The 25156-nt window shown below is 46.6% G+C and overlaps 1 protein-coding gene and 1 long non-coding RNA gene across 2 annotated transcripts in view; one reads left to right on the forward strand and one right to left on the reverse strand.

Annotated features, from left to right (window-relative positions):
- The window catches only part of PEPD (peptidase D), a 128124-nt gene that overhangs the window by 4781 nt on the left and 98187 nt on the right, over window positions 1-25156 (reverse strand). The window contains exons 11-14 of the mRNA XM_081203384.1: window positions 23242-23319; window positions 9945-10093; window positions 1732-1916; window positions 40-231 (exon numbers count right to left, since the gene is read on the reverse strand). Of these exons, the coding sequence (XP_081059510.1) occupies window positions 40-231; window positions 1732-1916; window positions 9945-10093; window positions 23242-23319 (604 nt within the window). The remainder of the gene's footprint in view (window positions 1-39; window positions 232-1731; window positions 1917-9944; window positions 10094-23241; window positions 23320-25156) is intronic.
- Window positions 2855-23229, forward strand: LOC308592136. The gene is made up of 3 exons (XR_014010388.1): window positions 2855-4494; window positions 16306-18366; window positions 18982-23229. It is a non-coding gene; the product is annotated as an uncharacterized lncRNA (long non-coding RNA).

Here is a 25156-nt window from a genome sequence, read left to right on the forward strand (position 1 = left end):
GATCTCTGCCCTAAGAGACGCTAAACGCAAGTGACTCACCCCTCCAAAACCCCGAAAGCGCGACAGAACGTCGTTATTGATGAAGCAAGCCTGGGCAGGGTCAGCCAGGGCCTGGTCCAAGAGGTGGTCGATGAAGTAGATGCCAGGCTCCACCGTCAGCACCATGCCTTGGACAAGGAGACGGGCAGTTCGCAGGCTCCGCAGCCCCGGAAGGTCAATGCGTTCCACACCCTGGAAAAGTGTGGCATAATGGTTAGAGTGTTCGACCAGAACCTGGGACAGCAGGGTTTGAATCCCGACTCAGCCATGAAGCTCATTGGGTGACCTTGGGCCAGTTGCTGCCTCTTAGCCTAACCTCCCTCACAGGGTTGTTGTGAGGATGAAACAGGGAACGGAGAACTATTTACTCCACCCTGAGCAACTTGGGAGGAAAAGGTGGGTTATAAATGAAATAAAGACACATTCACCCTGATATGGTTAAATTGGACCATTGTGTTCAGACACAGTCTGTCGTGCTTCTCTCATTTCTTTACCGGCAGAATAGAATTTCTTTTTCCACTTAAAACGTTCCTAACATTTAACAGGAAGAAAAACTAGCTGCGACTGTTTGACACCCACACACCCGAAGCCTGCACTGTTCGGATGAACAGAGGTGGTGGGAAATGCCCAGCGAGAATGAGAAGGAGCATGTCTAATTTCCTCGCTGCCCCTTGGGCTCCCAGCCCCATCCCACCCAGGAATACATTGAAGAGCTAAGAGTGCCTAATCTCGTGGATTAATGAAGTCCATGATCCGGAAAGGATTAAATTAGCGGCTGGACCCCTGGGCCACCAGCCTTTTTTAATCTGAAAAATAAACTTGAAGATGCTTGGAACACAAAAGCAAACACAACCAGGTTCTCTTGGGTCGGCAACTGGCAAAACCCTTGAAGAGAGTACCTAGGAAGGGGCATGGAAAAGGCTGCTTCTTTAGCTCTAAGTCTGCAATCTCACATACACCTTGGTACGTGGAAGCAGGTGGTTACGTCTTTGGGAATTCCTCCTCTGGGAAGCCCATCTGGCTGACTCTCCCTCTTCAAAACACTTGCAAGAATATGACCTTTCCCAGCAAGGCTTCAGAACAGGGGTCGTAAAAACCACAGGCCCTTGAGGGTGGCCCTCCAGGCCTCTCCACCGGATCTTTGGAGCATCTCCTGCACCCATTTGCACCGTCCCTGTGTGCTTTTTTGCCTGGTTGCGTCCTTGAGCTCTTGCTTGCCTGGGTGGAGGACAGAGCAGGGTATACATTGTGTAGAAACTAGCTTACTGTACAAAGGCAGAATTGACATTCGTTGCTCTGTCCACTTCTGCCTCTGGCTCTGGGGAGGCTTCCCAGAAGGTGGTATGTGGCTCTTGAGCTGAAAGACTATTCTCCATCCCTGGAGAAATAGCGATCTGACTTTCCTGCCTTGCTTGGGGGTTGCCTTCTGGCAGGTTCTGCAATTAATTTGTGGCTGTTGCTTATGTTTTAGTTTGTGGCTTCTACGATAGGATTTTAAAACCTGATAATGGGCTGGCAACGCACTATGCATGTTTGCATAAACAAGTAAACACAGACAGCTGTTTGGAGGTGGCGGGACACGTGGAAGAAGGGGGACAGAGGCATGCCGACTTGATTGTTTCCAGATCTTTTGACTCCCTTTTGCAATCCTGGTGATTTAACTGGCACCCTTGGAGACGCTCCGATACTGACCTCTGGGTAGCCTCCCACATCATGCACGTCGATCCCAAGGAGGTGTCCAAGCCCGTGGGGCATAAATAACGCGCCCAGATGAACCTTCACCATGTCATCAACGTTGCCTCGGAGGATGCCAATTTTTGTGAGCTCTTCCAGATGGATTCGGTCGGCCAGACGGTGCATGTCAGGCCAGGAGACTCCTTGAGGGGAGCAGAGAAAAATGGCTGCCATTAACTATTATTTAGATGCTTATCCCCCTCTTTTAAATAGAAAATCAGGGCGGGGGAACACAGCAGCAGACGTGCACCCACCCAATGCCAGAGTTTTCATTTTAATACAAATGATGCTTTATAGAATAAAGAAATGTTACTCAGCAAACAAACAAAAGAAAAACGGGAAATAAAGACATACAACATTTTTTCCTTTAAAGTAAAAGAGATACTAGACGCCTTTGCTTTTAGAGCAAAGGTGTGGGGGGGATCTTTGGCCCTCCAGATGTTGCTGACCTACAACTCCTATCATCCCTGCTGGCTGGGGCTGATGGGAATTGGGGTCCCAAGAGGGCCAAGGGTTCCTCACTAATGCTTTAACATGTCCGACACGAACAGCTAATTAACACAACAGCACCTTCACAGTCTTCGTGGGGTGTTAATGTGCCTCACACATCACTTGGAAAGGATGGATCCAATTCTGCATTGGACTTGGGATTGGGAGATCAGGGCATAAACTTAACCCTAAAGCTCACTAGGAGCACTTGCGCCAGAGACATTCCTTTCAGTCAAAGAAGAAGAAGAAGAAGAAGAAGAAGAAGAAGAAGAAGAAGAAGAAGAAGAAGAAGAAGAAGAGTTTGGATTTGATATCCCGCTTTATCACTACCTGAAGGAGTCTCAAAGCGGCTAACATTCTCCTTTCCCTTCCTCCTCCACAACAAACACTCTGTGAGGTGAGTGGGGCTGAGAGACTTCAAAGAAGTGTGACTGGCCCAAGGTCACCCAGCAGCTGCATGTGGAGGAGCGGAGACGCGAACCCGGTTCCCCAGATTACGAGACTACCGCTCTTAACCACTACACCACACTGGCTCTAAATCAGATGACTAAGTGAATTAATGCCACCAGCATGTGACTTATTCCTCTGAGTTTTTCTCTGTGTCCATCTTCCTGCTAATTTCCCCAGAGAGTTCACAATTTAATGAAGTCTTTCCCTCACCCACTCTCACCTCCACAACTCTGCCAACCCCTCGTGTGAGGGAGCACAGAAATCTCACATCCTCTCTCAAGCCAACAGGCCTTCCTGCTTGCCCAGCCCAGCCCAGTCTTGTGGAGAACAATTTTTCCCCTCCACCTGAATTCTCACTACCCCACAGGACACATCTCCCTACCCAACCCCGACCCATAAACACCCAAAATCCACAAAGCTACCATCACTTTTGTTATGTGTTTTATATTGTATTTGGAAGACTGATCTTCTTATTTAAGATTCAAATAGATCACCGACTCACTCACTTCTTTCCTCTCAAGTCATTTGAACCAACACAGCCTGTTTTGTGAATGTCCATGCCAGCTATTCCCAATGTGGAGCCCTTCAAATGTTTTGGATTGCAACTCCCTTCAGCCCCAGCCAGCATAGCTCTATGCATCATGCTGGGGCTAATGGGAGCACAGCGATGCCAGCTGAGGCTGATGGGAGCTATAGTTAGTCCAGAATATCTGGAGTTTACCAGGTTGGCAAAGGCTATCAACACGAATGGGTTCCATCCCTCCCTGTTTGCTCTCCATCTCCCTGAGGCCATTCAGATTCCCCCAAATGCCCCTGGGGTGAGATCTTTCACCCCAGAACATCATCCTGCCAGGTGACAGGAAGACTTTTGACTGGCATGCAGTACAGATGTGTAACAAAATGTCCACACCTGTAAGCTTCCTTTCTCTGCAGTGAGCAGCTTGGAATACCTGCAGTTCTGGCTGGCTGCCCATCACTTTCCCTCTGACTGAAGCCCCTCTCACCCTTCCCCCTACCCAGAGCAAACTTCATTTGGCCAACTGACCATTTAACCAAAACCTCAAGAACCGTGATACTTATCCGACAAAGGCACTCCGAAATCTGCTGGTTGACTACTTTTAAATGAGCTGCAGTGACACAGAGCACATTGCTCCCTTGGTGGCGGGCACTGCACAGTTTTGCAGTGCATCTTTTGCACTGGCTGCCGTCACGCTGCTCCCTCCCCCCCCCCCACTACGGGGCGTTGAGTCACTCCCAACAGGACCGTTTGCCAAACTAAGGTAACTGGGGTGAAGGTTTAGCAGCTAACGCTTTCCTTGTTCGGATTTGGCACACTCGTGTACGAGTCAGCAGTTTTTGCATCCAAGAGGCCCTCCCAGTTTACATTTGCTTTACCCCCTTCAGTGGGGGAGAAAGCCTTGGGGGATGGGGGTATATCTTGTCTGAATTATGTTAACTTTTTTAAAAAGGAAGCACACACACAATGTGCTGAAAATAATCAGAAGGGAGGAACACTCCCCTAGCTCAGCACCAATAAAAAATTACCCTTGTCCTACCTCTCTGGAATAAAGGCCAGTAACAGATTATCCTTTTTTTTGGTGTGTGGTGTGGGCAACGCAGCGGTTCAACACCCAAAGAATCACAGAGCTGGAAGGGACCACCAAGGGTCATGTAGTCCAACCCCCAGCAATGGGAGGAATAGCAGCTAAAGAATCCTTGACAGATGGCCACCCAACCTCTGTTTTAAAACCTCAAAGGAAGGAGAGTTCAGCGTCTTCCAAGGTAGTCCTTTAAACTGTTTAAAGTTAGCTGGTTTCTGATTTTCACATTTTTATATTTGTTTTGTTGTTTAGTTTAATGTACAGCTGTTGTAAACTGCTCTGATTTTTTTTAAGAATAGCAATATATAAATAGTTTTATCAAATGAATAAATAAATGCAACAAAAAACCCATTACACAGACACAATAAAACTTACTGAAAACAGTAGGTAGGTGTCCGTATGGAAGGTTTCTAGGATGTTAGCTATTTTGGAATCAATACTTTTTTTATATATATAAAGGGAGCACCTGAGAATGAAGACTGTGGGGCAATGACTTCATCTGAGATGGGAGGCTCAGTCTACTCCTATTATGCAGAGAGGCCGAGGCCCCTCACCCACATACCTTTGGAAATTGCAGAATCATAGACTTGTAGAGTTGGGATGCACCTAAGGGTCATTTAGTTCAACCCCGGGCAATGCAGGAATCATAGCTAAATAACATTTGACAGCCCAACCTCTGTTTAAAAACCTCCAGTCTCCTCTTTACCAGGCTAAACATACCCAAATTCCCTTGACTGTTCCTCATAAGGCTTGGTTTCCAGACCCTTTATCATCTTGGTCGCCCTCCTTTGCACATGTTCCAGCTTGTCAATATCCTTCTTAAATTGTAGTGCCCAGAAATGGACACAAGATTCCAGGTCTGGCCTGACCAAGGCAGAATAGAGTGGCACTATCATTTCCCTTGAACTGGACACTAGAGTTCCATTGATGCAGCCTAGAACTGCAGTAACTTTTTTTTGCTGCTGCATCACACTCTTGACTCATGCTAAGGTTGTGGTCTACTAACACCCCTTCATCCTTTTCACATGTACTAATAATTTGGCTAAAAGTGTGGAAATCAGAGGAAGGTTTTCTTTGGGATCTCATTAAGCTCCCATATATCACACAATGCTAAGAAATGAGGAAGCTGGCCCAAGTCTGGCTCAGTTTGCTTTGATCTTGACAAAATGAAGTTGCACTTTGGTGCTGAAATTGAAAGTATGATCAAAGAATCCCAGTGACTGGAGCTGGCATCACCCTGGAAAAGAAGAGTTCCTTGAGAGCCTCCCCCCACCCCCCAAAAAAATAAAAAACTTTGCAGACCAGAACTTGAGAAGAATTCAGAAGAGGGTCTAATTAACATCAGCTTTTTACATGAGAGGCCCTGATGGCACATTAAAAGTTAGGCTGAGGCCAAAAAGACTTTGCAGAAGTTGCACATCTCCTTTCCCTTTACTGGCTACCCATTTTCATTAAGGAGGTGCTCAGAGACGCATTAATATATTATGCTCTGAGAGATGTCAGATTTTTCATCCTTCCCACCAAATCCATCCACCCCTCTAAATTAAAAGGTTCAGGGTCCTAAAGTCAGAGAAAACTCTTCATTATTTTTGCATGCAACTCAGGAATATTCAGCTTTAATCAGAGAAGCAATTTTAGGCCCCTTATAAGACTAATCCCCCTCTCCCAAGGCACAGGATACTCTCACAAGGAAAAATCTTCTTAACTGCCTGCATTCCCGATGACTAAAGGAATCATCTGCAGATACTCCTTGGAAAAAGAACAGGCTCCAGAGGGTGGTGTGGTCAGGCGTTTGCTGCCCCCCCCCCCAATTCCCCACTTTGCATAGGGCACCTGAGATGGTCAGAGGCAGCAGAGGCAAATCCTTAGTCTCCATACTACACACGTTTTTCAGGTTAAGGTGTGCTGGCAAAAGCTGCTCGAACCACTACACCACACTGTCTAACATTGGTGAAATGCTCCCCGGGTTTTAGTGAACTGCTCTCCACTGGGCTGCTAATAGATCCACCCCCCCCGACCCACCTGGAACCTTGGAAAATGCAACCTGCTCCCCAATACTGGGAGGTTCATCAGCTAGCCAGCCAGCCAGCTGTCAGCCATTCGAGGGCCAGGTTTACATAGTCTGATTGGAGAACCCTTGGACTTTGGACCGCTGTCGCATGAGACGTCTGTCCAAAGGGGAAATCTGCTGATGAGGCGTCTGCTTCATTCTTAATTCACTGCCAAATGAGATACGGTGCGATGTAGGTCAGTGAACCAATAGATGACCTTCTCACCCAATGAGCATGGCTCACTATGGTTCCTCTGCTTCTTCCTGAGCATCGATGGAAACGTGATGGGCCTGGACATGACACACCTTCTAGGGTCTCCCCACTCAGCTCTCCCTCTCTCTCTCTGCGGCTTTAACAAGGACTGCTTGACTGCCACAACGTTGACCGTAGCCTTGGGCAAACAAGGTAACTGCGCTTGACACAGGAATATGGATTAGTTAGCAAAGAGATTACGACATCAGAAGCCATTCAGCATTACAGAGGGCTAGCACAGTGAAGGCAGATTTCAACATGACTTTCAGGCTGCAGGAGAAGGAGTGAGGTGGTACTGCAGGGGCCCTGCCGCTGACTCTGCTAAAATACCAACTCCAGAAGGCTCCTCCCTCAGCTGTCATCCTTTCTGTCAGAGTACAGGAAGAGAGAGAAAGGCCAGCAGAGCCTCTCCATCAACTCTGCAACGTCTGACTCCTCGTCTCCTTGGAATCCGTCCAATCCAGCTGGCCAGCAACTCTGCGCTACGAAATAGTGCAGAGTTTACTTGCTTTCCTCCTCCCTCCTAAACCTTCCTGTCCCCTTTTGTGCTGTGTCTTTCATATTGTAAGCCCAAGAGCAGGGACTGCCTTCTCACAAACAATTTGTAAATGTTCTTTTTCTGCTAAAGAGGGAGATAAAAAATGCTATAAACAAAGAAACACCTAAAGGGTTCTGAAGGCAAGCAAACAGAGGAGGCTGTCTCATCCCAAAGACTTGGAGACCCCTCACCCCACTTAACAGCAGCGTTGAGGAGACTAACAGACCTGATTCATGCAGTACAAACCACCAGGATAGGGATGAGGAACCCCAGGCCTTCCAGGCCTCTCAGTATCCCCACGCCAATGGCCCATCTAGTCCAGCCTCCTGTTCTCACAGCAGCCAACTGGATGCCTCAATGGGAAACTAGCAAGCAGTAATCGAGCACAAAAGCATTCAGAAGCACATTTGTCCGGTCCTATTATCAGCACATGGAAGGAGGAATCACAATTCTAATTGGAACTGGGGCTGGAGAGGGAAAGGTGGGAATTCCCTACCACCACCACCCCATCCAATGTACTGCTTCCAGGCGATGCACTGAGCATCATGCGCAAACCTGGCCATGAAACTCTTTTTGACAATCTGTTTCTCTAGATGCGCAGCTGCCAGTAACATAATTTAAAAATTTAAAAATAAATAAAATGCTGGCTGGGTGGAAAAACAGCAACGACATCTGAGCATATTTGGAAGCCCTTTCACATTTTTTCATACTTTGTGGAAGCAAACAGCATCCATCAGCGCAACAGCCGCCTTTTGCCCAGCGAGTGTCCAAGTGCCATGTCAGTTCAGCTGGGACTTTGGGGCACACGAGGCTATAAATAAATGGAGGAGAGATAGGGAGAGGCGACCTGTTGCCAAGTTGGCTCTGCTTGCTCCTTTCCTCAGGAGGCGTTTGAGAGACAAAATAGCTTTTAATTGGAACGTGGGCGGAGTGTGTGTGGGGGGGAGAAGGGGTGTCAATGCTCTCTTACCGGGAGATCTGGTTTGATACAATAGGAAACCGCAAAGCAAGAAGAATGGGATTATAATGTTCATTAAAAATTGGTACATATGGGTGGGGAAAAGCAAGGACGAGATACAAACCCACCTTCCGCCAAGTACTTCATTCCTAATTTATTTAACACATTTTTATCCTGCTCATCAGATTTAAAAAAATTAATTAAATAAAGGCTAGCAGAGTAGCTGGAAGATCACTACAACTCCCATGTGGCTGGCTTAGCTGATGGCAGTTGTAGTCCAAGACATCTGGAGGGAACCAGGTGGGGTAAAGGCTGTTGAAGAGCCACAAGGAGGCCCCAGCAGGCCTGGCCTGTATAACCTGGAATAAGATCACAGAGAACTGCCTTGGTGGATCGGGCCAATGGCCTATCTAGTCCAGCATCCTGTTCTGATAGCAGCAGACCAGATGCCCCCTATAGGAAGCCTGCAAGCAGGATCCGACTGCAAGGATCCTCTCTCAACTTGCCATTCCCACCAACCGGCATTAAGAGGCATACTGCCTCCAATAGCAGAGGTAAAAATATGTCTCAGAATCCTTTACCACAGACCAGGGTTCCTCAGGCTGACCTCTAGGTGGAATGTCAAAAAGGCCCTCTTTTTATTTTTTTAAAAATACCGTATTTTTTGCACCATAACTCTCACTTTTTTCCTCCTAAAAAGTAAGGGGAAATGTCTGTGCGTGTTATGGAGGGAATGCCTACGGGTGGCATGCCTACAGATTTTCCTCCTCTAAAAACTACGTGCGTGTTATGGTCGGGTGTGTGTTATAGAGCGAAAAATACGGTAATTAAAATTAAATAACAGTCATTATTGGTGCCATTCCATGCCACACCCACACCGGACATTTAAAGTGCTACAATACTTGGCATCCCCCAAAGAATCCTGGGAACTGTAGTTTGTAAAAGGTGCTGAGAGTTGTTAGGAGTTGTTATTCCGCTCCCCAGAGCTACTATTCCCCAGAGTTCCCTAGGAAGAGCAATTGATGCTAGGGAGGGAGCTGGGTATGTTTGGCCTGGAAAAGAGGAGACTGAAAGGAGACATGAGAGCCATCTTAAAATATCTAAGGGGTTCTCACCTGGAAGATGGAGCAAGCTTGTTCTCTGCTGCTCCAGAGGGCAGGATCCAAATCAATGGATTCAAGTTAAAGGAAAGGAGTTTCACACTAGACATCAGAAAGAACTTTCTGGAAGCAAGAGCTGTTCGACACTGGAACCGACTGCCTTGGAAGGCGGTGGACCAGGCTTCCTCAACCTCGGCCCTCCAGCTGTTTCGAAACTACAATTCCCATCATCCCTGATCACTGGTCCTGCTAGCTAGGGATCATGGGAGTTGTAGGCCAAAAACATCTGGAGGGCTGAGTTTGAGAAAGCCTGTGGTGGACTCTTGGGTCCCTTCCAACTCTACAATTCTCCAATTCTATTACTGTTAAACCATTCTGGGAATGTAGATCTGGGGAGGGGAATAAGGGTCTCCTAACAATTCTCAGCACCCTTAACAAACTACAGCTCCCATAATTCTTTGGGGGAAGGTGTGACTTCGTGTATCACTCAGTCCCAGCAGAGCTAAGCAAATCTGCTGCAGATTTTAAACGGTGAAGAGGTGAAAAGATTCCTGATTAATGGAAGGCAGGGGATATGCAGAGGGGCGTGTCTGTCTGCTAGCAGTGGCACAAAGGGGGCAGCCCATCACCCCCAGTGAGTCTAGGGTATATGCACAGCAGCCTCTGGCAGGGCGACCTCCACAGAGGCTCCTTCTGTTCTGTTGATGTATTCCCCACCCCCCTTGTTCTTACCTGGCTTGACAGCGCTTAGCACAGCCCGGTTTGACTTCAGCACGGCTTCGTAGATCGCCCGCTGGTCAGGGGTGAACTTCCCATTTGCTGGAAACGTGCAGGTGATGTCTGAGCCATAGCAATAGTACTCGCCTCCCATGTCAAAGAGGCTGTAGGGAAGAAAGAAGTTTAGCACTTGGGAGAAAAGGGCATTAAGGACAGGAAGACTCCCTCCCCCCGAAGCTCAACTTGGACCTGGATTCAAGGCTTGGAGGAACCCGCTGCAGAAATCGAAGGAAGACAGACAACAGACAAGCTGATTCCTAACAGCAACATAAAACAAAGGGCTGGGCCGATGACAGGAAAGGTCTGAATGCAGCTCAGTGGCAGAGAATCTGCTTTACATCCAGAAGGTCACAGGTTCAATTCCCAGCATCTTCAGGAACAGATGGGAATGACCCCCATTTGAAATCCCAGAAAGTTGCTGCCAGTCAGTGTAGACAATACTGAGCTACATGGACCAGCCGTTGGATTCAGCATTACACGGTTTCCCATATTCCCCGTAGCAGACCCTGCAATGCACCCGGATGCCAGCTCTGTCCCCATATCCACTATTACAGGCCCCCAACAACACCGGCCTTTGGGAGGATGGCTCAGGTGGACTCTGTTGACAGCTCAGAGCAGGCATAGGCAAACTCCGGCCCTCCAGATATTTGGGACTACAATTCCCATCATCCCTAGCTAACAGGACCAGTGGTCAGGGATGATGGGAATTGTAGGCCCAAACATCTGGAGGGCTAGAGTTTGCCTATGCCTGGCTTAGAGTCTCTTAAATCCAGACTGAAATGGAAACAGGGTTCCCTTCCTATTATACGTCAGGAGCTAAATTTGTTTGAACAACAGCAGGGCTATTGGTGACTTCAGACGAGAACAGTGACTTATTCTCTTCTCCTCTCATAGGAGGAGAGCTGTTCCAACAGTGGAATGGACTCCCTGAGAAGGTGGTGAACTGCCTATATCCAAGCAGAGGCTGGATGGCCATCTGCCAGGGATCCTTGAGCTGTGATTCCTGCATTGCAGGGGGTTGGGATAGATGACCCTTGGGGATCCCATCCAACTCTACGGCTCTATGATTCTATGAGGCCAGCTGGTGATCTTGTATCAAGCAGATTTCTTAAGACTCCCAGGACCGGCCAGGCCCATCCTCCTTCCTCCCTGGGTCTCTCGTGCCTGACTCCCAGCACCAGGTGGGGACACATCGTTCCCAGTGTGCTGTTCAAACAAGTGGCGATTAAAAGAAGCAGGGCAAAAGCCAGCCTTTGGAGTATGGACTTTTACTGTAAATAGCGTCACACCCACCACATGTACAGGAAAGGTCAGTGTGCCTCCCGTTTTGTCTCAGTGAGTAAGGCAGCTGGCATCGGACAGCACATGGAGAAACTGATTGCATTTTCTTAAAACAGTGCACAAGCTCTCCTTGCCCGCAGAGGACGACTTCAATGCTGTTGCTTAACTTTGCCAGCTAAGGAAGGATCCACATGGCCCAGGCTCTTGGGGCCATGTCAAGACTGGACTCGCAATGGCCCACCTTTCCCACAGACGGTCCAAAGTGTGACCCAGGTGCTGGGGGATGCAGCCCTCACAAGCCAAGGATACTTCCTGCCAGTTGGGGAAGTTATACAGTGGTGCCTCGCAAGACGAAAAGAATCCGTTCCGTGATTCTCTTCGTCTAGCGGTTTTTTCGTCTTGCGAAGCAAGCCCATTGACGGATTAGAGGATTAGCGCTATTAGCGGCTTATCAACTTATCGGATCAGCTGATAAGCGGCTTAGAAAAGGGGGGGGGAGAGGAAAAAAACCCCGCAGGAACTCGCAAGACATTTTCATCTTGCAAAGCAAGCCCATAGGAGATTCGTTTTGCGAAGCACCTCCAAAACGGAAAACTCTTTCGTCTAGCTAGTTTTCCGTCTTGCGAGGCATTCGTCTTGCGGGGCACCACTGTACTGGCTTTTTAACACAAGCACCTTAGTATGAGCCAGCTTTCCAACAGCTTACAGTCAACCCCTGAGAGGCCTGGCTGATGTGAGGAAGGCAGCTGTGTTTCCTGCACTGGAGTGGGTTGGACTACTTGTCCCTTTTAGTCCCTTCCAATTACATTTCAGTGCTTCTATGGTTCTAGCTCCTTGGGTGCTGACTGTCAGCCACCCCCCCCCCCCCAGAATCAGCCACTCCTGAACTGGGAAGTACAGTGGTACCTCGGGTTACAGACACTTCAGGTTACAGACTCCGCTAACCCAGAAATAGTACCTCTGGTTAAGAACTTTGCTTCAGGATGAGAACAGAAATTGCGCAGCAGCAGTGCGGCGGCAGCAGGAGGCCCCTTTAGCTAAAGTGGTACCTCAGGTTAAGAACAGTTTCACGTTAAAAACGGACCTCTGGAACGAATTAAATTCTTAACCCGAGGTACCACTGTAATTACAAGTGCCTACAAAGCCAAAGGACGCATGATGGGAGGAGTCTGACTGCTGCATCTCTGCACGAGACGGTTCTGAACCTGCTTCACTTCAGTCAGACTCCGCTGGGGGTAGATCACTCTGGGCACGGCCTCTGCAGTTGCTCCCAGTGCAGAGGCACAGAGAGGTTTCCTGCTCTCAGAGGCGGCTGTCTTGCTGCCTGCTCCTTCCAGTGAGAAGGCACACCCACGTTACCAAACTCTGGCAGAGACACAGCTGGTGATGCCAAGCCTCTGCTGCAAGAGTCCTGGTCGGAGGAGGATCTGGAGCTCCCTCGAGGGAACCATGTGGAGGAACAGGTGGGGTCAGGCAAGGCCGAGCCTGGACTGCCAGGCCCTACAGCCTTCCAGCTGCCACCATCTCTGACAGAGAGAGGGAAGCCTGAGAGAGTGCCAGAACACGAAGGAACATAAGGACATAAGAAGAGCCTGCTGGATCAGGCCAGTGGCCCATCTGGTCCAGCATCCTGTTCTTATAGTGCCCAACCAGATCCCTCTGGGAAACTGGCAAGCAGGACCTGAGCCCAAGGGCCCCCTTCCCGTCTTCACTTTGCAGCAGCTGGCACTCAGAAGCATTGCTGCCTCCCACTGCTTAGGGGCTTAGCCATTATGACTAGCAGCCATTGAAAGCCGCCTCCTCTAGGAATCTGTGTTTTAAAAGAGAATCCTCTTTTGAAGCCATCCAGGCTGGTAGCCATCACAGCCTCCTGTGGAAGGGAGTTCCGCAGGTTAACTATGCGCTTCATGAAGAAGGGCTTTCCTTTATTTGTCCCAAATCTTCTAGCATTCAGCTTTCATGTTCCCTGAGTTCCCATGTTATGAAAGAGGGAGGAAAACTTTTCCCCAGCCACTTTGCAACCTTTCCTCATGTTCCCTGATGGAACAAATTTATTACAGTGGTACCTCGGGTTACATACCCTTCAGGTTACATACGCTTCAGGTTACAGACTTCGCTAACCCAGAAATAGTGCTTCAGGTTAAGAACTTTGCTTCAGGATGAGAACAGAAATCGTGCTCCGGCGGCACGGCAGAAGCAGGAGGCCCCATTAGCTAAAGTGGTGCTTCAGGTTAAGAATAGTTTCAGGTTAAGTACGGACCTCCGGAACGAATTAAGTACTTAACCAGAGGTACCACTGTATCTGCTTCACCAAAATGTAGGGCCAGAACCAGTATTTTTAAACCACAAGAACTGAAATTAGGAAGGACTTCCAAGAGCTGTTCTCATTTGGAAACTGATAGACTCTCCTTGGTTTTTGAACAGAGGGTGGATGATCACTTATCGGTGATGCAGTTACAGTGGGTTGTGAGTGGGTTGAATTAGACGACCTTCTAGTTCTTATGACTCCAAAAACTAGATCCAGGGGAAAGGTGAGACAATATCACATTTTTGTCTGGATTTCATACATTCAAGTCACCAATGTCAAGCAACTAACTGCACTGACTCACACAGCTGCAGTATTCTTTTACCCTACTAATCAGCAGAAATGGTTCCCAGAGGGGAAAAGTCATGACACAAAAGGAAAAATAGATGGGTAGGGAGAAGAAAATAAGCTAACTCTAGCACCTAAAGTTCCTAAAGTTAAGCAGTAGTTCTTACAATGACCACTGGAATGGAAATGGAACAGACTCTGTGTGTGTGTGTGTGTGTGTGAGAGAGAGAGAGAGAGGGGGGGGGCTGGGGGCTCTTTGACTGTCCTCTGGTTAGTTTACAGAATCAGGCCCTGCAGGCACAGTCAAAATTCTGTTCCCTGTCTGCATTCTTTTGCTGCTCCAAGGCCACTGGTAGTTAATTTTTAATACCGGGGAAGTAGGCAAAGCTCTGGGAAGCTGTTTTACTGGCCCAGGGAGACATGCAATGCTGAAGGCTGAGTCAGGCCATCAGAGCACCCTGTGCTGTACTCTGACTCACAGCCCCTCTCCAAGGTCTCGGGAGGCAGTCGTGATGTTGCTCGGCAATCTGCCTTTTCCCTTTCATCCACACGAGAGCCACCCCAGGGAACTGCGCTAGAAGTTTATACAGTGGTGCCTCGCAAGATGAAATTAATTCGTTCCGCAAGTTTTTTCTTCTTGTGAGTTTTTCATCTTGCGAAGCACGGTTTCCCATAGGAATGCATTGAAAATCAATCAATGTGTTCCTATGGAGACCGTCCAGGGACAGAGGGGAAGCGCCGCGCGCCTTCCCCTCTGACCCCGGGCCTGTTTAAAGGAAGGGGCGGCGGGGAGAAGATTGCTTTTCCCTGTTGCCTGCCCCGCAATCTCCGGGGACAGAGGGGAAGGCGTGCGCTGCGCTTCCCCACTATCCCCGGAGCTTGCGGGGCAAGCTTCGTTTTGCGAAGCAAGCCCATAGGGAAATGCGTCTTGCGAAGCGGCTAAGAAAACGAAAAACTCCTTCGTCTAGCGAGTTTTTCGTCTTCCGAGGCGTTCGTCTTGCGGGGTACCACTGTAAAATTATGCCTGGCATGGACAAAGCGGGTAGAGAACATTTTAGTGCAGTGGTACCTCGGGTTAAGAACTTAATTCGTTCCGGAGGTCCATTCTTAACCTGAAACTGTTCTTAACCTGAAGCACCACTTTAGCTAATGGGGCCTCCTGCTGCTACTGCGCCGCTGTTCTCATCTTGAAGCAAGGTTCTTAACCCGAGGTACTATTTCTGGGTTAGCGGAGTCTGTAACCTGAAGCGCCTGTAACCTGAAGCACCTGTAACCCGAGGTACCACTTTAGCAAGGCCAGGAAGAGTCAACAGGACAGAGGTTTATTTTTTCTCCCTCTCTCCTAATACTAGAACTGGCGGGCATCCAACAAAGCTGAGATGTGGGGAAATTCGGGAAAGATAAAAGAAAGTACTTCCTTCCTGCAGTGCATTGTTAAACTATGGAACTCACTTCCACAGGAGGCCGTGAGGGCCACCAACTTGGATGGCCTTAAAAGAGGATTGGATAAATTCCTGGAGGAAAAGGCTACTAGATGGCTAATAGCCATGACAGCTCCACAATTGGAGGTAGCAATGCTTCTGAAGGCCAGTTGCTGAAAGCCGCAGGAGGGGAGAGGGATTTCTGATCAGGTCTCCCATTGAGGCATCTGGTTGGCCACTGTGAGAACAGGATGCTGGACTAGATGTGCCATGGGCCTGATCCTGCAGGCTCTTCTGATGTTCTGAATGAAGTACTCTTCTAGTTGCAGGGCATGTGCAGCACTACTTAAAACTTTCCTGGCAACCCACACATCAGCCAGGACCACCCTCTCTCTGCAACCCAGGGGCATGTCTAGGGTTTTTCTTCCAGCTGGCAGCTGTACAACAGACAGTATCTCACTGCTATCTACTCAAGCGACCTAAGTCAATGGCTGTTTTGATTTAAATGCCTTTAGATCAGCCCTTTGCCAGGCTGGTGCCCTCCAGATGTTTTGGACAACATCGGGCTGCAGAGGGTTATTGGGAAGTGTCACACAAAACATCTGGAAGGCACCAGCTTGGCAAAGGGTGCTTTAAATAGTATCTTACGAGTATGAGATAATTAGCTTTTTTCCAATTCAGGGAACAGACAAATATCATTCTACAAGGGTTTTTTAAATGGCCCTCTAATTAACAGATAACAGAAGAGAGGAATTTGCTGAAGCATTTGCTATTTTAAACAGATGGAAATTCAAAAGGTGGAGGAAAAGGAGATAAGTTGATTTTATTTTATTTTTGCTAGCAAAGAAAGTGTGACAGAAATTCACTTTAGAAACAAATTGTGTGTTTTTAATGGAAGGTGTCTCTGCATCTTTCATCACAAGATGGCACTATTAACTAGAAAGACTTGGCAAATTTCTTGTGAGTGACTGAATTTTCATATATGGATACAGAGAACTCAGATGCCCTTTTCTCTTTGCAGATCAAGACACGTCAGTGACAGCAAAGACCGCAACTTTTATAAGCAGCTGCCATTAAAATAAGGGCCGAAGTGACACTCTGGATGTTAAATTGTAATAAATTTTAATTAAGTGTGGCAATTTTAACTGGATAGCGCACAAATTACAATAGTAGGTGTTTTAATGTAGTTTGGAAGTTTCTTCTTGCTTTGTTGTGTTTATACATATTTGTAGTTTGTGCTGAAACTGAAACTGCAATGGCAAGTGGCCAATGCAAATAAGTGGCAGCCTACACCTCTTCAGGCATTTGAGTGAACATGTGGGGGCTTAAATTCTATCTCATTCTCTATAGTGCGCCAGTTCATGTATTCTGTGCACCTGAATGGAACTATCCCAGCCCTTTTCCAAGAGAGCCACCAGCACGGTGTCGTGATTAAAGTACCAGACAAGGACCTGGGAGAGACTAGGGTTCAAATCCCCCACTCTGCCATGAAGCTCACTGAGTGGCCTTGGGCAAGTGACTGCCTCTCAGCCTAACCTACATCACAGGGTTGTTGGGGGGAGGAGTTAAATAAGCTGTGGGGAGGAACTATGTACACCCCCTTGAGCTCCTTGGAGAAAAAGGTAGGGTGTCTGTGTAACAGCAGCACACTACCATTTGTATTCAAAAGGAAGACAACCAAAGGCTCACGGGAGGAAAATTCTTTCTTTGTCCTGTCTCAAATGTGGTACCCTCCAGATCTTGTTGGACTACAGTTCCCATCATTCCTGACCACTGGCCATGCTGGCTGGGACAGATGAGTTGTCCAACACCTGCATCTGCAGGCTGCAGAAGGCTTATCTATCTTTCGTCTTTGCAAACCAAACAACCCAAGAATTTAAAACAGGGGTCAGCAAACTTTTTCAGCAGGGGGCCAGTCCACTGTCCCTCAGACCATGGGGGGGGGCAGACTATATTTGGAAAAAAATAATAATGAACGAATTCCTATGCCCCACAAATAACCCAGAGATGCATTTTAAATAAAAGCACACATTGTACTCATGTAAAAACACCAGGCAGGCCCCACAAATAACCCAGAGATGCATTTTAAATAAAAGGACACATTCTACTCCTGTAAAATCATGCTGGTTCCCGGACCGCCCATGGGCCAGATTTAGAAGGCGACTGGGCCGGATCTGACCCCTGGGCATTAGTTTGCCTACCCATGACTTAAAAGTTTCCTCTCTTTTTGGCGACAATCTAACAGACTGCATGGACTCAGGGTTTTACTCAGGGCTCCCTCACCCCCGGCTGGAACTCACTGGAATTGAGTTTCGCCACCTATTTGGTGAGTTCTGGCACCCCCATAGTCATGGCACAGTGGCACATTGCTCGAGGGTGTGCTCCAGAGGCGATTGGTGTGGCTGGGTGGCAGCGGAGGGTGAGCAGGTGAAGAAGAGAATCCCCCCCCCTTTAAAAAGCCCTGAATATACATATAATTTTTCAGTTTTAGCAAACCATTTAATGAATTTTAAAGTGTTCTGCACAATCAGTTTGCAAGATCCTCTGAGCCGCGTAACAAAAACGGCTTGACAGAAACAGGAAAATAAAGACTGAAAGGATACTTTAGAAATGGGAGTACGAGATATTAAAATGGAAACCTTTGCACTTTAAATGTGTAATGTGTAACCTTTGCTTGAGGTAAGAAGAGCTTAAATTCCTAATGGAATGAGGCTAATCTGGTAGAAGCAGAAAATCGGATTTTTATCCAGTTTATTGAGCACATTTTTATGTTTTTCCTTATCAATTTGAAATTTCGCAGGCATGAAAAATCGACAGGCAGAGAAATTTTAATCAATACAACCAGAATCTACAGGTATCTTTTTATGTAATTGAAAGCTAACTGCTTTGTATCACAACTACGGTTACTATTAGCTGCCTCTGATGTCTTTTGCAACAGAAAGGTGGGAGTAAAAAAATATGTATGTATGTATTTTATTTTATTTATTTATTTATTTATTATGCTTATATCCTGATCTTCCCTTCAAAAGAGCCCAGGGTGGCAAACAATAAGTGATAAAACAATAAAAATGTATTGCAAAGAGTTGCAATACAGACATAGCTGTCAACTTATAGATTTGAAAATAAGGGACCAGCAGCCTTAAAAATAAGGGACCAGCAGCCAAAATAAGGGACCTGCAGCCTCACCTGTTCCAGGCACTCCAGTCTTCCTGTCCTCCTGCAGTCTGGTCAAACTCATGCTGGTAGCTTCAAGAACACTGTCCAACCAACTTTGTAACCAGAGGTTCAACTGAATAGAATCTGAATCACAACCACCACAAGGCCTATGCAGTGTCAACTTAAGATGGCTCCCTGGCCTAGCTTTGCACTGCAAAGTTTGCAGCAGCACGTGCAACAAAATGGCGTCCAGCATTCAAAACCCCCCTCAGCTTGCATTAACTAGCCACACACAAGGCATGCAAGCTCCACCCCCCCAGTCGTTCTTAGACTTCTTATTGGGTGAGCAACACAGCCAAGCAGCACAGTTGGAGCCTCCCTCCTCCCTGGCCGGCAGGGAGGGAGGGAGAGGAGCTGCTTCCTTTGAAATTTAAGGGACATCATTTAAGGGACATTTAAGGGACATCCATCAATAAGGGACAGCAGTGGGACATGGCACTTGAATAAGGGACTGTCCCTTCAAATAAGGGACACTTGACAGCTATGAATACAGATGCAAAATGGGATAAAGATCTCAATTTAAAAGGATTGTTGAAAGAGGAAGTTGGGAAGGCAACAGAGAGGGTGCCTGTCTAATATTCATGGGGAAGGAATTGAAGAGAGTTGGGCCACTACAGCAAAGGCTTGACTCCTACATTGCGCAGAATGGACCTCCCAATAAGATGTTGCCTGCAGAGTGCTGTGATCAACTGGGTCTATAAGAGGGGAGGTGATCTTTCTAGTATTATTACTATTACTATTATTTTATTATTTTGCAAGGCTGCTTGGAAGTAAGCAAGAAGAACCTTCAAAATCTCCCAGGAAAATGCAAAACCAAGCAGTGAGTACAATGATTTAAACCAGAACTACGCCTTTTTAAAAAGGCTTTTAACGTGAGCAAATATACCTAGCTGATGCTTCATATACAATGTCTGAACATCATCTGAGGCAGTTTTGCGGAAGGCGGGAGAGAACACCTAAGATCCTATTACGGTAAATGACGAAAATGACATTCTCACTTTTTAATGCAACGTCGCCACCATCTGGACAAACAGATCCTAGCACCAAATATTTTCAAACCGTTCCCCTGAACGTATGGTGTGCATGTCTCAAGATCTGCCAGTAATATGTCTTTTCTGTTCCTCAATGTGCTTAGGAACCATGTGTGACCATGCCCGAAACAATGGACCAAAAGGACATTTCCTTTGCAGCAGAAGCAACCACTTTTGAAAAGGGAAAGGTTCTATAGTTATTAAAAAACCTTCTGGAGTTTAGCAAGTGGCAATTGAATCTGACTGCAGAGGGATCCTATTCACAAGTGATACCCACTGGCCAGGATATGATCACCTGTAAACCCCTTTGAATCACCAGCATACACATGACCACTGATGATCTATGGTGGAGTAACTATGCCTGGGGAAACACTCATGTCCATTAAAAGACACCCCACTTAAGTGGGAAAATGTGGTGTACTGCTCTTTATGAGGACCTGAGTGCAGCTACGGGCAGCCCAGCCACTTCCAGAGAAAGGAAGCCCCCTGCTGCCACTCACCCCCCTTTCTGACCACAGGAGTGGAGCTGGCATGGGCTGGAGCTGGGATTTCCCCCTCCTGCCCCTATATGGTGTAGACCTAACTTTTATACATACTAGGAAAGCAAAATAAAGATAAAATGTGCAACTCGCTTTATTGGTGTATTAGCTTTCTTGCAGGGGTCTGGAAGTGAACCTGTTATATCTCTAAGGTACGCCTGTATATACAGTTATTATTATTTCAAGATTATCTGCTTGGGGCTAGAAAACCTGCCAAGTTTAGCTAACACAATGTTGGATTTTATCTACAAGGTATTTATCAAAAGAATGAACAACATCTGATAAAAAAAGGCAAAGAAGCAACATCTGAAAAAAGGAGCTGCTCTCCTTCCCTTTGGGCAATCCAGCTTTTCATCTCACTCGGCATTTTGCACTGTGCAAAAAAAAGGGTGGGGTGGGGGGGAGGGAGAGAAAGAAGCCCTTATTTCATCTGCGGTTAGTGAAATCGTTTACTCCCTCTCTCTCCTCCCGCTAGTGCTTCCTAAGACTCAGTGAAACTGGCTGGTCCCTTGAATTACCTGGCCTACGGCTGCATCCTCACCTTCCCTGGCCACTGGACTTCTTTGGTGGAATCAGGCAGATAGAGCTGCCACACCCTCTTCTCTCAGTGTTGTGGAGAGTTCGTTTTGGAGGAATATATGGTACTGGGGAGCCTTGTAAAGCAAAGCAGGTGGGTGGCATTTGTGCTGGCGGAAAGAGATCTATCTTGTGACTCTGTTCAGAAATACAGCCTGCACACTGGTGAGAGGGAACAGAAGGATCAAACTCAACCTTACAGATTCCTCTGGCATACTGCAACCCGAGGTATATGGGGGCAGTCTCTTTTAGAAAGGAAGACCAAAAAAACCCCCCCACGCAAACAAGGAGCTCTGCAACTCATATTTCAAAAAGCAACAAGATTTTGCTTCGGGGGTTCTTACAACGGCGCCAGGTACATCTATGTAGCGTGCCTGAGGAACGCGATGTTCAAAGAGGATCAGAAAGAGTACAAGGCTCCTACGTGACTCCTTTTGTATCGCAGTTCTCCCGCCCATTGCCTTTTTTTTTTTTTTGCTAGGCTCTTAGAAGTTCTGTGCATGGAAACAGGGACAAAATTTTTGCAATGGGCACAGCATGTCCCACTTACGACAGTGCAAGAGAGAGAAATGATTTCTGGGGAGGGCAGAAAGGCAGAGATCCGAGTAATACGTCACAGAAATATGCAGTGGGTGATCTCGATGACAACTGGGGAACGTTCATTTGGTCAGCCAGCACACAATTCTTTCCCCTTGGACTTTACCAGGGAAGCGTGGCTTTACATTACGCCGAGATTGTGTGCAAGCCAGCACTTCTTGGGGTTTTCCGACAGAGGGCTCCCCTGAACTATACAACAAAAAGGCTGAGCAAAATTCCAAACAAGGTATATTCAGCAGACACTAACTTTGTTACAGCTTTACGGGTGCAGATGTGCAAATGACATGATTACTGCTGGGAGATACAGCTATCTGGACTAACAAACTAGCCTTCCAAGCAAAGCAACTATTAAATGAGAGTCTTAACACACAAACATAGAAGTTAGTATTCTGAGAAGCAACTTGGAAATGTAAGGAGAACTGGAAATCTTTTGCATGCAGCTGAGTTAGATTTCGGAGCTGCATCAGTAGAGAAAGGAGACTTCATAGAAGTGAGGGCTGGCTCTGCAGCCAGGTGAAAACATCTGGCTGGCGGGGTGGGGTGGGGAGGAAGGGTAGATGAAACCAGCAACTAATGTCTGAATGGTGCAGTTAGGTGTTTTTTTAAAGTGTTGGCCCATGTATGTGCATGTGCGAGGGCATTTGGTGCTCTGCTTCAGTCAGCAAATCGTCTTGGGCCAACAGTGATGGAAGTCAACATGCAATTCAACCTCAAACAAACAGACTAGAGATCAGAAACCAAACCTGGACTCATGCTCATTTGATTTAAGAAAATGTGGCAAGCACATCCTCCAATCACTACTGAGATCTGGACCAAAAATGAATCAATCCTCTAGCTAGAAATTTCCAAGCATCCACTGCAAATCCACATATGAACAGAATCCATCTTCTGCCCAGCCTTCTGCCCAAAGAAAATGGTCCAATAACTAACAATTACGCTGCTACTTTATTTTAAAATACTGGCTTTGGGTTTAAATACTAAACAGTTCCAAAACTGGGGGTTTATTGTGTTTTTGTTGTCTAAGCCATCTTGGCTGTGAGTCCTGGAAAACCTGCTCCCTGCCTTGCAGGCTTTTACCCATCTGGTCTGGGAGGACAGAGCCCTGACTCCAGCTACAAAAACTGAGGCTGCAGAAGAAGCCAGAGACCCTCCTGGCTGTCTCCTATCGTAGACCCAGGTCATCAAGCCTGAGCTTCCATAGCCACTGCCTGCCATGAACCACCATTGGCAGGACTGGCAGCAACAGCAGCAGATACGTTCTATTATTAGGATAATATCTTACCCTCTTCTTAATTATGCTGTGTTAAATGTGCATTTTACATTTGTCTTCCTTTAGTAATGTCTTCTTTCAAAATGTTTAATGTATTATTTTGTTAACTTTGCTGTGTCAAATGTGCACTCTGTAGTTGACATCTCTCAAAAAGTTTTATTTAACCTTTAAGATAATATTTTAGTCTCCTGTTAATTATGTTGCTTGGAATGTATACTTTATACCTGACTTTCTTCGGTGATGTTTTATTCTGGATTATTTTATTTGATGTTCTAACGTAGACAGTAAACCGCTTTGAGATTATTTTTTTTGAAAATACAAAGTGGCATGAATAATAATAAATAACTACCTGGCTACAGGTGGGGGTGGGGGCAGATAGAAAAAAGTAAAACAAATACAAAGGAGGTTGAATACTAAGAGAGTCTCTGCCCCACCCCTAAGCTTGTAGATTGCTGAGAATCCAGGTTCTTTACCAATTTGGCTTAAGAAATAATTAAGATGACCTCACCACCCCAATTTCTTTCTTTGTTCTTGTATGTTATTGAAGTGTATGTCCTTTATTAAATTAAAAATAAAAAAGAAGTAGAAGGAAAAAGAATTAGGTAACTGGACTCTTTGGTGCCAGGACAGGCATCATCATCATCATCATCATCATCATCATCATCATTATTATTATTATTATTAAGCATGGTAGACATAGTTCTATCACAGAGGAATCTTTTACTCACCACAAGTCTCCATCTTCAATGGTTTTCTCATTTGGCGCGCCGGCATGTCCGTAGTGCAGAACTGAGCTATTATGCCCACTGAAACAGCAAAAATAATGACATATATATGAATCAGTAGTCTTAAACACAGAGAAAGGAAACATAATCCAGTGTATGGGGGAGAAAATCTGCACACGTTAACAAGCAGGCAAGCATTTCTGCACACAGAGTAGCTCAGTCTTCCCCATCCTGTTCTGGCTGGGGCAGAAGGGAGACGTTTGGTTTGATGCTGGCTCAACTTACACTGCCATGCCTTCAGGGCCGGATTTAGGTTTGATGGGGCCCTTAGCTACTGAAGGTAATGGGGCCCTTTATATGTCCAGCTGTCCTTTGTCAACAACAAATTGTCCCTGCTTTTTGTGTTGAATATATGCTATATGGCAGGGGTCACCAAACCTTTTGAGCAGGGGGCCAGTCCACTGTCCCTCAGACCTTGTGGGGGGCTGGACTATATTTTGAAAAAATATATATGAACGAATTCCTATGCCCCACAAATAACCCAGAGATGCATTTTAAATAAAGCACACATTCTACTCATGTAAAAACACGCTGATTCCGGAACTGTCCTCGGGCCGGATTTGGAAGTCGATTGGGCTGGATCCAGCCCCCGGGCCTTAGTTTGCCTACCCATGCTATATGGTAATTTATGGACCTAATAGGTATCTAAAGCCATTTTATTGGTTTTATCTTATATTTTGGAAATGTGCATTCAGTTTCCCCCCCAAGAGAGTGGGGCCCTAAGCTATAGCTTGTTTAGCTTATACGTAAATCCGGCACTGACTGCCTTACACCAGTTTCTTATGCATAGGCCTGCTCCCTGGGTGCTTTTTTCTTGCTTTGAAAATGGGGTTAAATTTGAGGTGAAGGGGGAGGGGAAATGAAAAACAGAACCGCCTAAGAAATGAGAGAGAGGGAGAGAGGGAGTGTTTCCTGCTGTGTTGGGAATTCTCTTTGCAGCACAAAGTGTCACCAGCAGTAGTACAAGTCAAATACATTGTCATATTTGGTCTCTTTACCTTTTTTGTGGAGCACACAAAAAGGCTAGCTTTGACCAAAGGAGTCAGAAAAGTACTTTTGTTCTTACAACCCATGCAAAAGTGCTGAATCAGACGGAAGGCAGGAAGAGGGACATGGGTGTTTGCCCCTCACTTCTGAAGGTTCCTGTGATCCACTCAGTGACCTAGTTTTGGTTCCGGCTCTTTTTACTCCGTCTATTGATATTCCTTGAGGTCCAAACGTTAAGTTAAAAGGAAGGAACAAAACTCACTCGGCTCTGCAGATTTTCTTGTTGCTATTCTCAGCTATAAGCTCTCTGTCCTTTTAAAGAAATGCTCAAATAATGAAAAAAACCTCATTCAAAGCTCCAAACCGCACACCTCAAGATCTCTCACAGAGCCCATCTGGCCTCTCAACCTCAGCCGTTAGGTCAAACCTTTTGTACCTAGAATCCAATTTGCTACTCGGTTCAGGAGGAAAACTTCAGCAATTTGGACAAAACCCAGAGGGGTGGTTCTATTCCGGCAGAAGAGAGGACCCTCTGGCACTTCAGAAGAATCGCATGCAAACCGTGCGGCATGAAGGTTTTGTGGGCCAAATTCAGCTTCACCAGCTGATTTGAAGGAGTGGGTGCTGGCTCTTGAAAGCTCACGACAAAATGCGTCTGCTACTTCAAAGTGATTAGATTGTGTGCAAAATGAGAGAATGAGCCACGAAAGATGTGGGATTGAGAAAACATTGCATCACCCCCCTTCCAACTTTCAGGCATAGATTTATATGAAGATGTTAGCTCTGGGTAGTTATCACAGACTAAAACAGCCAGAAACAATACTTAGTTTGCATATGCTGAAAAAAGAGAAGTTGCAATTTAGAGGGGTAA

Source organism: Podarcis bocagei, assembly GCF_964188305.1.
Source record: "Podarcis bocagei genome assembly, chromosome: 7".
NCBI classification, from domain to species: Eukaryota; Metazoa; Chordata; class Lepidosauria; order Squamata; family Lacertidae; genus Podarcis; species Podarcis bocagei.